We start from the raw sequence: 13,282 nt of genomic DNA, 5'->3' as shown, positions 1-13,282 counted from the left end.
TGCGGGGCCCGCGGGCGTGGAGCGGCTCCGCCGCGGGTCAGCCCGAGCGGGTGTTTCTCTCTCTCTCCCTCGCTCGCTCGCTCACACATGCTCCCTCGCGGCACCCGCCCACCCTGCATGCTCCAGCGAGCTGCATTAGGCTCCGTTACGGCTCCAGTCCTCAGCCACCCTCCCCCGAGCCGGCTCCGGGAGCAGCCGCAGCCGCGGCGAGCGGGGAGCGAGAAGGGCGCCGGGACCTCTGGCCAGCAGCATCCTCAGCCCTCGCCTGCAGCTGGCCGGGCGGGCGAGAGGATGAGGAGAGATGGGCCAAGCTTGCGGCCACTCCATCCTGTGCCGGAGCCAGCCCTACCAGCCGGCCGCGTCTGACATGTGAGTGCCCGGCGCGCCGCGGGTTCGGGGCCGGGGGGCGCTGGCCGGGGCCGGGGGCTCGGGGGGAAAGCGAGGAAAGGGGGAGTGAGGGAAGGGGAGAGGAGCCAGCGACGGGAGCAGCGGAGAGAGAGAATGAAACCGAGCGAGAGGGAGGGAGGGACGGAGGAAAAAGTTCTTCCTGTCTCAGAGCCGGGTAAGAAATAAAGGAGAGAGACCCAGCGACTGGGGCCGGCTCCCCTGGGGGACTGGGGCCGGCTCCCCTGGGGGACTGGGGCCGGCTCCCCTGGGGGACTGGGGCCAGCCCCTGCCCACCCCTTGCTCCGCGCACCTGGCCTCGCTGGAGCGGTTGCTGCTGCCTGCCGGGCGTGGGGACGCAGGCTTGGTCTTTCCACAGTGGGCACTGCCCCCTGACACGTCGCTCTGTGCCACCCGAGCCGTGTGGGGACGTGGGATGAGGCAGATCCAGGGGGCTTGCTTTCTGGGCTGCTTGCTCAGGCCTTCAGACAACAGCTGGGAGCGCAGCAGGGCGAGATGCCGCCTGCTGCCTCAGTTTCCCTTCTTTAGTCCTGCCGTTTGCAAATCCCCCTTGTGTGGAAGGCGGGAAGGGGTTGCATGGACACGGTGCGGAAGCCAGGTTAGTGTAGCCCTGTGTGGGCACATGGGTGAGCTGTTTCCCAGGGAGCAGCTAGAGAAATGTTGGGCTCGTTTTGTAAAGGGCTCTGTGTGTGTGTGTGTGTGGATAGACTTTGCACTGGCAACTACAACTCTCCTTGTACCCCTGACACGGGAAACACTATAGTTTCCAAGCTATAGGAATGCTGATCCCGGTCCAGTTGTACCTGGCAGCTCCCTTCCTGGGAGGGGCTGAGCTGAGTTCTGCATCTAGATTACATTCACCCTCCTGTGACTCCCCCGGAGGAACCTCAGGGGGGCACTTGGCCGGGGGTGTGGAGCGTTTCCCAGAGGGAAGGCTCAGAGGCAGGCACGGTCAGTCGTAGCTGAACTGTTTGCAGTCTTAGCATCTGTGCAACGTGCCTCAGGTGGCACGTGAGCAGGATTCATCACCGAATTTGGTCCGCGGGTTGGATCATTAGCTTCCTCGGCCTGGGCCGGGCACTGACAGGGAGTGGGACGCGAACGCTGATCTGTGTCCCCGCTGTTTGCAAAGCCGCCCCTGTGCAGCCAGGGAGGAGGCTGGAGTTTTAAATTGCTCGGCCTGGTCAGGGTCAGTGGAGGGCCTGCCGGATCCTGGGGCTGTCTCTCCGTGGCAGTCTGCCAGGAGAAGGCAGTGAGCGTCCCGCCTGGTGCCAAGGGGAGGGGACTGTGTGCTCAGCAGGGACACTGTGCCATGTTTGGGTTCCTTTGTTTGCCCGTGTAAGTCACCCGTGTTCAGACAATAGCTGAACAATCTCAGCCCGTGCTGCGAGGCCTGCTCAAGAGCTGCTTGTTATTAGAAGGGGTCGCCCCGAACATCCCCCTCCTCTGCCTCTCCGAGGAGCCTGAGCAGAATCCCTTTGGCCAGCCCCCACCCCCAGTGGGCTGCCCTCTGTACAGCACCGCTCGCTTTGCCATTGTTTTAGTGCTGCTGGCTCTGGTGCCAGGCAGAGTTGTTATTTTCCTGCGGGGGGAGTTGTTTGTCCAGTCGTTCCCCTGATCCTCTGGTTGCTGGCATCTTTCATGCCCGCTCACGAGCGCGCCCCCGGGAAAGGGTCGTCGTTGCTAGGTCTCACCGCTGTCGCAAGCTGGGGGATTTGGGGGGGGAACTGAGAAGTGAAACTGCCGCGTGTTGCAAGAAGCCACAGCTCCCCTCTTACCCAAGAGCTGATTTGCATCTGAAAGCAAGCAGCAGCAGCGGGGTGCTGCTCCCAGCAAACCTGGCTCTTGGAGCAGTGCCCCCGGAGCTGTGGGACCCGAGCGGCTTTAATAAGGGGGATGCACAGAGAAGCTGCCCTCTTCCTTTCCCCAGCCCCGCCGCGGTGTGCAGCAGGCAGCCCCTGTGCTGTCATTTACACGCGGGCACCAGCTCCAGTTGTAGCAAGCTCCAGCCCAGCTGGAAGGCGAGGGCTCTGCAGCAGCAGTGGGGGGAAGATCCGAGTGCAGCTACTTCCCAGCTGGCGAGCTCCCTGGCTCCTTCTGGGGGATGGCTTGTGAGCCGCCTGCTGTGGCCAGCAGCGAAGCACTCCCCCTAGGAGAGAGCAGGGGGCTTGGGGCTTGCTCTGTGCCCCGCTGGTCCACCCCATTCATCCCCAGCCCTTCAGGGCAGAGCCTGAGGCCGGGATCCTGAGCACCCCCTTTGTGGCAGAACACTGGGTGATGGGCACGGCTAGCGGATGGAGCGCTGGGAGCACCCCTCTCTGAGCAGCACAGAGCGCTGCTTGGATTTGCGCTGCCTCTGCTGTGAGCTCCCCGGCTAGGCCTGCCCGACCCAGAGCCAGCCCTCTTCCCAGGAGCTATTGGACACAGGCCTGTCAGTGCAGTAGCCACCACATGAATGGGACTGACTCTTCTTCCACATGGACAGGCAATGGTGCCAGGCACCCCCACTCCAACTCCACAGTCGCACAGGGCCATGGATGAGTATCTCAAGAGCTGGTGCGTTCCTCCTGATCCCTGCACTCCAGGAGCCCTCTTCTCCCTCTGCAGGGCAGGAGCAACCTGTCCAGAGATCTCAAAGAGCATCAGAAGGAGAGGCAAGTGTCAGCATCCCCATGCTACTGACAGGGAAACTGAGGCATGGGGAGATGAAGTGCCCTGCCCAAGGTCGCCCAGCAGAGCTAGGACTAGAACTCGCATCTCCTGTCGAGTGGCTTCTCCCTACTACAATTGCAGGCACAGCTTCTGGGTGGGTGCCGGATCGCATGTTGCCACCAGGCCTCATGGGGGAATCTCAGGGGTGTGATGTGCTGCCCGACGGAGGGCTTAGAGCACAGGCCCAGAAGACAGGGCTCCTGGCTCTGGCAAGTCACGCCAGCCAAAACGATCACAAAGCCTTGGATCTCTCACCTGGAGGGTGCTACGGAAGGGTTGTTAGTGCTGGCGGATGGGGTCCCACAGACAAGGCCTATATGATGGAGCCGATGCTGGGCAAAGAAACGGGGTGGGAGGGCAGAAAAAAGGAGGCTTCCATGGATTAACGATCATTAGTAAAACGGGGCTGGATTGAGGCACAGCTGCCGTAGGCAGACAGGTACAGGGCTAGTAGTAAGATTAACCTGAGGTGTTAGCTTGGTGTCCTCCCTGGCTGGGGAAGATTGTGGGGAAGGACTGGAGATGGTGAGCAGCTCCCTCAAAGCATTCACACTTGGGCTCAGCTCAACACAGCCCTATGAACGGCGGCAAAGAAGTTAAGTGACTTGCTCAAGGCCGCACAGCAAGACAGTGGCAGAATGTGGGTTAGCACTCTGTTCTCCTGGCTTCGAAACCCAGATTCATTTATTCATACTGAGCAGCACCAGACACCAGGAGGATCCTACTGAAGGAACAGATTCAAGGATTTTAAGGCAAAAAAGGGACATTGTGCTGTCTACTCTGACCTCCTGCACGGCCACGGCCAGAGACCATCACCCCTGCATCAAGCCTAACAGCTTCTGACTCAGCTGGAGCAGAGCCATAAGAAAGATGCCTGGTCTTGCTTTAAAGACTTCATGTGATGGAGAATCAGCCTCTCGCCTGAGGGTTAATTAGCCCAGTCAGTCTCCAGCTCTGGCACAATGACCCTCTGAAGGACAAATGATTTGTCTGGGGGGTTCTTTTTAGTAAAGCAGCCTCCCTTCTCCAGTAACGGGGCAGGGAGCCTGACCCCCCCATGGCCTGGCACTTTATGGATGTGCAGCGGACACTGGTCTGATGGGGTAGGGTTTTACCCTCTCTTAGCCCAGGTGAAGCGGTCACACAAGGTAACAGGTCAACTATAGTAGCTCCGCTGGCCTGGTCAGCACCATGCCTGAGCACCTCACAATCATTGATGTCTTTCTCCTCCCCCCGGGAGGCAGGGCAGGGCTGTTATCCCCATTGCACAGATGGGAAACTGAGGCACGGCGAGACTAAGTGATTTGCCTAATATCATGCAAGAAGCACATGGCAGCGACTGCATCCAGGTCTCTCAAGTCCTAGGTGAGTGCGCTAACCACTGCGCCACCCTGCCTCCCTGAGAGCAAGGCCCAGTGAGTGAATTTCATCCCCTGAGAGATTATACAGCCTCTGCCGTCATTTACCCGGGTGCCAGTCTGGAGTAGCTCCATTGCGTGCAGTGGAGTTACTCTATATGGACATCCAAGATACAGAGCCCAATTTGACCCTATGTATCTAGAATTAAAACCATGTCTTCCCCTTTTGGAGTTCTTTGGGTTCCTCTAGAAAGCACTGGTGACGCCCTGCCCTGTACTCCAGAGCCCAGCACCTTAATGAGGTTTCACAGGGCAGATAGCTCAGTGGTTTGAGCACTAGCCTGCTAAACCCAGGGTTGTGAGTTCAATCCTTATGGGGGTGACTTAAGTATCTGGGGTAAAATCAGTACTTGGTCCTGCCAGTGAAGGCAGGGGGCTGGACTCCCTGATTTTTCAGGCTCCCTGCCAGCTCTGTGAGAGAGGTGTATCTCCATATGTTCTCCCCAGAGCCTGGGGGGCAAGGGCCTGTCAATCAAGAGCTGTGTATACACCACTGCAGTGGTTCTCAACCATGGGTCCAGGGCCCACCGGGGGGCTGTGAGCAGGTTTCAGGGGGGCAGGGCCAGCATTAGACTTGCTGGGGCCCAGGGCAGAAAGCTGAAGTCCCACCACTTGGGGCTGAAGCCCAGGTCTCCAAGCTCTGCCACCCGGGGTTGAAGCTGAAGCCTGAGCAATGTAGCTCTGTGGGATGGGGCCCCAGGCCATTGCCCTGCTTGCTACCCCCTAACGTCAGCCCTGGCTTTTATACGCAGAAAACCAGCTGTTGTGACACAGGTGGGCCGGGGAGTTTTTATAGCATGTTGGGGGGCGGCTCAGAAGGAAAAAGGTTGAGAACTCCTGCACTATCGCATGATTGTCACATGTAGCACTCCACATCGCAGTGGGGTTTTTAATAAGCATAGAGTGCAAATCCACTGAAGGCCAGCGTCTCCTGGAACTGAACCTGCCCCCCTTTCCTCTGCGTGGCCCTTTGCAGCTCTGGCGGCATGAGCGAGCGGGACGCCGCCCGGTGCATTATTATCCAGGCAGCCTTTGAACTCAGGACGTTGGGCTCAGCGCGTGGCAGAGAGCTCCAGCCAGACTGGGTCACACGGTTCCACTCTTTAGCTGGGGTGTAAGGTGATGCTCATTGAATGCCAGCTTTGCACTTCCCGAGAGGAATCTGGAGCAGAGCTGTTCTCTGTCCTGCGCTGGGAGAGACATCCTAAATCAACTTCCCTTCCGAGACCCTTGCCCTTGGCAGAGAGCTCCTAGGCAGAGACCTCTCTAGTGCCACCTCCCTGCCGGGGCAGGATTGGCCCAGTGGGGCATTTTGCACCGCTTAGTGCTATCTGTTTGTTTGTGCAGTCTGTGCTGTTTGCCTCAGCTGAAAGGTGGGAGTCAGCAAACTGAGGGACCGATGTAGCAGTCAAAGCCTATTGTCACTCCCTTCTCAATCCCCAGGGCTGCTGAGGGATGATCCAGCCTCTGGTGTTACCTAGAGCAGCCTCAGGGGTGTTCTAAATGATACTGGCTGGTAAAGGCATCTTCTGATTTGTCACCACCCTGCAGGGCTAGGAGTGAGAGCTGATACCATTGGAAAAGGGAGCTGTCCATCTTTCCAGCGAGAGACATGGTGCTTGCTTCCAGCCATGGATGCAGCCTACTGTAAAGTCTCTTATGCCTAGGAAAGCTACACTACGTCCTTTCTCAGATCCTTCAGTATTAGATACAGGGATCCAGCTAGATATGTGGTATTGCTTATGTCTCCGGTACAACCCTGAGCACATTGTTGGCGCCTTGCAACTAACTAATGATCAGAAGAATAATCAAATGTAGGATGTTAAAGGAATTAATCCCATTGTGTCTGCCGGCTGCTGGCCAGACACTGCAGCAGATGCTGTCAGTTAGTATGGGCTCTGCTCCATTGGTCTACACCCTGACTACATGACTTCACCCTGTGGCCAGCACTCAAACAGGGAAGGGAGCTTTACCACCTGAGCCAAAATTGACCCTTCCCCTGGGTGAGGTGGTAGGAAATTATGTGGCTGCCTCCTTCCCAGCACAGGGCAGTATCCATGGTGTAAACATAACGTGAATGCAAAGTGCATGTCACCCAGCTAATTGCTGTTCCATAAGAGAGCAACAGCCTACTACTGCTGGTTGCTGATGGAGCTGCTCCTTTAGCTCAAGTGGTGGAGGGCAGTGCTTTGGTGCTGAGTGCCCAGGTTTCAAACCTTGCTGTTGACTTTTGCTGGGAACCGTTTTGTGAGCATGTGGCTTGGGAAGCCAAACCACCTGGGGGATTTTTTTCCTGGGAAGCCATGAATGATCTAAATGCATTTCCAGGAATGCCCAGGGTTTCTCGAGCCAGTCTCTGAGCTCTCCCCTCTACTCTCGCTCTTTCACTAGTGCTAGATTTCTGCCTGTCTCTTTCCTGGCTCCCACGTGGCTTCCTGATAGCTGAGCTGGTTGTTAGCCAGAAACATGGGCACGCCGGAGCGTGGAGGAAGCCGTCCTGGGACTCTCTAGCAATCTAGCCCTGCCCTGCCAAGCGCTGAGCTGTGCTACTTAATGGATGGGGCTGCTCATCTGAAAGTGGGAGGGGGCTCAGTGAATCATTTTCCCCACCAGGGCTGTGACGGCTGATGCTGCTACATCAGCAAAGGAAGGAGAAGTGTGTCTGTTAGTCCAAGCAAAGCAGGGACTGGGCTACTGAAAGAGAGACCGGACAAAACACTGGACAGTGTGCATCGGATCACAGGACACTGGTTTTGTGAGATTAGGGATGGAAACGACCTTTGCAATCGGAATGGGTCTGTACAGCCCCCTAACCTCTTAAATTTGGGGGTGTTCTTTGATCTCATTCCAGGCAACAGCCCCCTAATTTCAAACAGGCTGAACCAAAACCCTGGACCTAGGTGCTTTGGGGTGTTGGAAATCCAGATCCAAAATTTCGCCTCTTGAGCTCAGGTTTAAACAGTGCGGAGCCCATGTCCCTGCGAGCGCTGGAGCGATTCCCTGGATAAAGGACACAGGCGCACACCCCGGTTATGGGAGGCAGGGCAGGGCACCACCCTAGGAAGCGGGAGATCTGCGGGCAACTAAATGAAATAGAGCAACACGTCTCCTCTGACACACCTGACTAGTTCTGACTGTGAGCACACGGCTGAGAAATCGGAGGTAAGGGAAAAGATCAGAGCTACAGCTGAAATGCTGCCGCTTATGCGTGTTCTCAGACTGGTGGGGCTCTGTGCTAAAATGTCGCAGTAATTTCATACCTCACCTCTCACCGAAAAGTCAGCTTCCTAAGAACTGTTTCAAACAGATCCCGGACGGCGATGGGTCAAAGCACAGGATGAATATCCAGAGAGAAATAGTCCATGCCACTGCGGATCTCAGCTTTCCACTGCTGTCCATTTCTACCTGGCTAGATTCTTATATTGGCATTGTGATATCTCATCCTAAATACACGATAACAAACACCAGGCTAAGGGGATGTCTATTGCTCTGACCTGGTGGGTGACCTTGGGCAAGTCACTGCCCTTCCATGTGCCTCAGTTTCCCCTTTAACTTGTCTAGTTAGACCGGAAGCTCCTTGGGGCAGGGATTATTTTTTATTCTGGTCTCGTCTCCACTCGAAACACTGCAGCGGCATACCTGCAGCACAGGCACTCACTACAGCAATGGAAGGAGTTCTGTTGATCTAGCAGTGTCTACACCAGGGCTTAGGCCGGCTTCACTATGTCACTGTGACTCAACCTGAAGCCTTTGCAAGGAAGTACTCTGCAGCCTATCATCAGCGACCCTTAAAGAGTTAGTTATTAGCTTGTACTTCTCAGCTGGGTGACTCAGAAGACATTGAGGAGTTATTTATATTGAGCAGTTGAAATGCTAAGACTGCTTAGGAGATTTATTTTTCTTGTGCTGATATAAACCACAGACCAAATCCAGCTGCACTTACTTCTCCCAAGGCTGCATGTGCCTCTGGCCACTCGACGACGTTCCAGTGCCAATCTGGCAGGTAGCAGCAACTATAATAAATCTAGGATTTATATAGCACTTTTCATCCAGAGATCTCAAAGCGTTTACAAGAGGGTCGCCTCATTATCCCCATTTTACAGATGGGGAAACTGAGGCACACAGAGGCACCTTAGCTCACTGAGCAGCTAGCGGCCAAGCCAGGAATAGAGCCCAGGTCTCCTGAGTCCCAGTCTAGTGCACCTTCCACTAGGCCTACATGCAGAGAGAGTGCTAAGGGGTGGGCCTGCACACCTGATATGGATCCCAGTATTCCTCTTAACATCAGCGGTGGTCCAGCTCCTCTACGCCACAGTGCCCCACCCCTGGCAGCGTGGGGGTGGGGTTAGAAAGCGGCATGGGGGCAGGGCTACAGGGCCAGACTGGCGGGGAGACGCTGCAGCTTAGGACTACACCACTGCTTCAAATGGATCGAAGGAAATATACAGAACTCATCCCATGGAACTCACAGCCACAAGCGATCACCGAGGCCCAGAGCTTAGTAGGAGTCAAAAAACCCAAAAACCAAAAAGAGGATTGGATGTTTGTATGGATAATCCGAACATCCACAGCTATGTTAGCAAGGCTTACAAAATAGCTCGAAGGGATAGAAACCTTGATGCTTCAGCGTATAAGCCATCCTCCTTGGTGCCACAGGTCTGGTGCTCTTGAACGGCTCTGAAACAGTGCCTGGCGGAGCCCTTCAGTGTGTCAGCCCCCTTAGGGTCACACTCTCTCACTGGGGTGAGCCCCTGGGCTTCTCCACCTCCTGGGACCGACCCTCAGAGCCTTCAGCACCCGTAGGGCGACCAGACAGCAAGTGTGAAAAATCAGGCCAGGAGCTGGGGGGTAATAGATGCCTATATAAGAAAAAGCCCCAAATATCGGGACTGTCCCTATAAAATCGGGACATCTGGTCACCCTAAGCACCCCTGCTTCACCCCCCTGAGCTCCCTGCAGGGAGTGCACCTGGGTTGGATGCCTGAGGGAGACTCCAAAGGGAGCAATGCACCCCCACCTTCCTTAATCCGGAGTGACTCTGAGCTCGCGGTGGAAAAGCAGAAGGAGGGTTTATTAAACGTCTACAACACAGCATAGAAAGTCCTTAGTTAACAGATCTCACCATTAGGAAACGCTTCCTTTACAGAAATAGACCTGAGCTGTGAAGTCTGAATCAAGAACTAGATCGTCTAAATCCAAAGTTTTCCCCACCTTCTGGGCTGGTTGCATTCAGACGTGTGGGTCAGGGTCAGCTCCCTAGCCAAGCTCTGGGTGGCCTCCTTTCATTCGGGCAGCACACTTAGCTACCCCCCTTTACCAGCCCAGAGCAATCCCCCTTTTTCCTTGCTTCTGCCCCCCTCCTTCTGCCCCGCGTAGATGGTTATCAGAACCACACACCCCATGGAGTCTGACACGTTTAATTTAAACAACAACACAGCAGTGCTTTTGCCGGCACCGGCCCAAGGCAAGAGAAACGCAAGGATTAGATCAAGGAAATGAGGCCAGTTGCAAACAAACTGCTCACATGGGATTAGTCATGGGGCTTGTCACAGAATTACATTTTCTAGTCGCCGGATGGACGCAGGCGGGAGGCACAGGTGGGGAAATGTGGGGGACTCACAAGACTGACAACTAAAGGGGAGCTGGTGGTATGGTCCAGGCTCTGGACTGGGTCGTAGGAGATCTGGATTTAAAACTTGGCTGTGTCACAGACCCCCTCTGGGGATCCAGAGCAGTTGGGCTCACCCCTCTCCATAAACAGGGGTAAAATTCACCCCCTGCAGAGCACTCACCCTGCTCAAGCCCCCCGAACAGAAACAGGACTGGACAGGAGGGAAGCTGCCATGGGCAGGGTGGTAGCTGAGGACTTGGGTGGCCAGGATTCGCTCACCCAGATTTTGGGCAAATCATTCAAGGGACGTCTAAACACACCCGCCGGGGCTGTAATTTTCATTTTACTAAACATACCTGTGCTTGCGCCGATTGAGCTAGCGTGCTAAAAAGAGCAGCAGCATGGGTACAATCCTGCCTGACCCCCTGGGGGTGTACTGGGCTGGACAGCCCATGTAGGCATGGCCACCCTGCTACGATCTGGGCTAGCACTGGGGACCTGTACCCAAACTGTAAATTAGACCCCTAGCTGCAGTGTAGGCATAGCCTTAGTGTCCGTGCCTCAGTTTCCCAACTGTCCAATGGGGGACAATAGCCCTTCTTTAACTCCCGGGGGAGTTGTGAGTCTACATGCATGAAGGATTCCGTGGGGCCGTGCGCCAGCGAAGGCCATATACGTACCCCGCTGATACATGAAACAGACCGATTCCGGTGTCAGGTCTTGCTGCGTGGCTGCGATGAATGTGTTTTAAACACTATTGAAAACCTCACGGCGGCAGCATCCTTTTAAGTGGAAGAAGCGGGAGGAGTGGGGGGAATGTAGGTAGCCTTTAAATAAAAAATCGCGGCATGCAGGACACATCCAGCAGTTAAGGGGGATGCCGACTTCAGAAAAGGCTTTAATCTCCTTATTCAAGCCGAGCGACGACTCGTCGCCTAATTATTTTATTATCAGTGATGCTAGGCAAGACACTGTGTCTCAGCACTGTCGCCGCCCGTGCGCTGCCCTCGTTCGCTGGCCCCGGTTGAGAACGGCCGGCACGGATGTGCTTTGCTGGATAGGGACGGAGGCAGCGCGTACTCCAACGCTGAGCGGAACGGAGGACGTGGGACAGACGATCTCCTCTGAAATAAGAGACAATGCAGCACAGGGCCTGACCCTGACAGGCGATGGGAACCTCCTCTGTGAGGCTGAGTGCCCTTTGATTTACGTCATCTTCAGTGGGAGCTGAGGGACCTTTGCGTAGAGAGCGGGAGGGCATAATCCAAACGTCGCAGGGCGGACACTGGCTGCAGCAGGGGCAGGCAATGCTGCTGGTTGCTCTGCACTGCCCGTGAATTGTTAGCCCATGTACTCTGTCCATCTCCGGTGGCTGCGTGGTATCTATGGAGGTGCCGGCAGGGCGGGTAAAACCCAGAGGCTGCAGCTTCAGTACCACTGGATGGAAGGTCAGCTGACAGTAGCAGTAGGCTTTTATCTTCTTTGCAGACCAGCCGCCAGAGCGAGATAGAGTCATAGTCTCTTGAGAAAGCCTGAGAAACGTCGGAAGTCCTGGGCAGGCTGGGGGTGGGGTGATGGCACCGGCCTGCAGAGCTGGCCTCCCACCTTCGCCACAGGTTCTCTGCACGGCCTTGGGCAAATCACTTCATCTCGCTGGGCCTCGTCAGGGAAAGGGGGATCGCAATTCTGTCGTGTGTGTTCAGCCTGCCAGCTCTTTGGGGCAGGGACTGGCCCTCACAAGCGGTTTGTGCAGCACCTAGCACAACGGGCCGTCAGCTTAGTAGGGACTGGAGTACAAGCATCCAGTGTTTACATACAGTAGCGCCTCTCTGTGGTACTTCCCTGGCCCCCATCGCTGCAGCGTCCCTATCGTTAATGTAGTTAGCCTGACAACACCCCTGCGAGGTGGTCACACAGCGGGTCTAGGGGACAGCAAGGAACCGAAGGCAGGTCTCCCAAGTCCGAGCCTAGAGCAAGAATCGCTGGGCGTCTTTCCTCACCCCCCCTGCGCCGGCGGCTTGCTAACGACGGTCAGGTCCTTGAGTCAAGGCACTCAGCCAGCCTAGGCACAGGCGGAGGCTGGGGGATGGGGAACGTAGACGCAAGTCACCTTGACCCATGGCAGGCAGCGGGGCTTTAAGGGGCTGAAGTGTGGACGGGGTAGGGCCTGTGTGGACAAGCTCAGGCCAGTGGCACTGTGCGTTGTGGAGGGCCCATGGAAGAAGCATGTGTGAGAAAGCTGCTGCCCGGGCAGACAGAGCTGGGAGTATCGGAGGAGAAGAGAGGACGGAGGAGGAGAGGAGATACAGGACGGGGCAGAGTTCTGTACTACAGCTTTGAGGCTAGCAACAAGGGGTTTCAATCTGATGCAAGAGCAGACAGGGAGCCGAAAACCCCAAGCTGTGTTCTGACCTCTCTGCTCTGGGTTTGTTTCTCCCCCGCGGTGGTGAAAATCTCCCACACCGAGTCCCGTGAGCATCACCCAACAGCATGGCACGGGAGGAGTTTTGAACATCATCCGGGCCGGCGGGGTAGTTTGATGGGCCCGCTATGGGCAACAGGTGCATTTAACAAGCTCCTTGGGGTAGCCCCAAGCTGATTAGGGTTTGTAGATGGATGGCTGCTTAGTGCACATCGCTAGCTCATTTTTATTTTCAAACGAGGAGTCTGGACAATGAGCTCTGAAATCCTGCAGAACTCCTTAGAGAACCATTCTCTATAAAATCGTCTATTGGCTCCTAACCGCTCAGCACCTCGCCTGCAATTCAGTCTACTGTAGCAAGAGATGCACTTTTCCCTTCAAAGAATAAGGCCTTGGTGTTGCTAACTTGAAGATCTGTGGGACAAATCATTGGATCTCACCCATGTGCCCAACTTTGGATTGGGAGCCAGGGGACTTGGGCTCCTTCCCTGGCTCTGCCCCTGGCCTGCAGGAAGCCTGTTCATTGGCTCTTCAGGGGAAATTGATGGTTGTCACCTGTGCCACGGAGCTGGCCTGATTTCTCTTTACTGTCAGGTGGCCCCCATTGCTCTGAGCATCCTACGTATATTCATGGGTTTAGCCTCCCAACACCCCTGTGAGGTAGGGGAGGGCGATTGCACCCATTTTGGAGATGGGGAAACTGAGGCAAAGAAT

The 13,282-nt window shown here is 55.9% G+C and overlaps 1 protein-coding gene across 1 annotated transcript in view; it reads left to right on the top strand.

Annotated features, from left to right (window-relative positions):
- Positions 1 to 254: 254 nt before the first annotated feature.
- The window catches only part of PDE2A (phosphodiesterase 2A), a 360,750-nt gene continuing 347,722 nt past the window's right edge, over positions 255 to 13,282 (top strand). The window contains exon 1 of the mRNA XM_045022966.1: positions 255 to 369. Coding sequence (XP_044878901.1) covers positions 302 to 369 — 68 coding nt within the window. The 5' untranslated portion in view covers positions 255 to 301. The remainder of the gene's footprint in view (positions 370 to 13,282) is intronic.

Source organism: Mauremys mutica, chromosome 1, assembly GCF_020497125.1.
Source record: "Mauremys mutica isolate MM-2020 ecotype Southern chromosome 1, ASM2049712v1, whole genome shotgun sequence".
Taxonomy (NCBI): Eukaryota; Metazoa; Chordata; order Testudines; family Geoemydidae; genus Mauremys; species Mauremys mutica.
The sequence above is the reverse complement of the archived record's forward strand: the minus strand, read 5'-3'. Positions and strand labels throughout refer to the sequence as shown.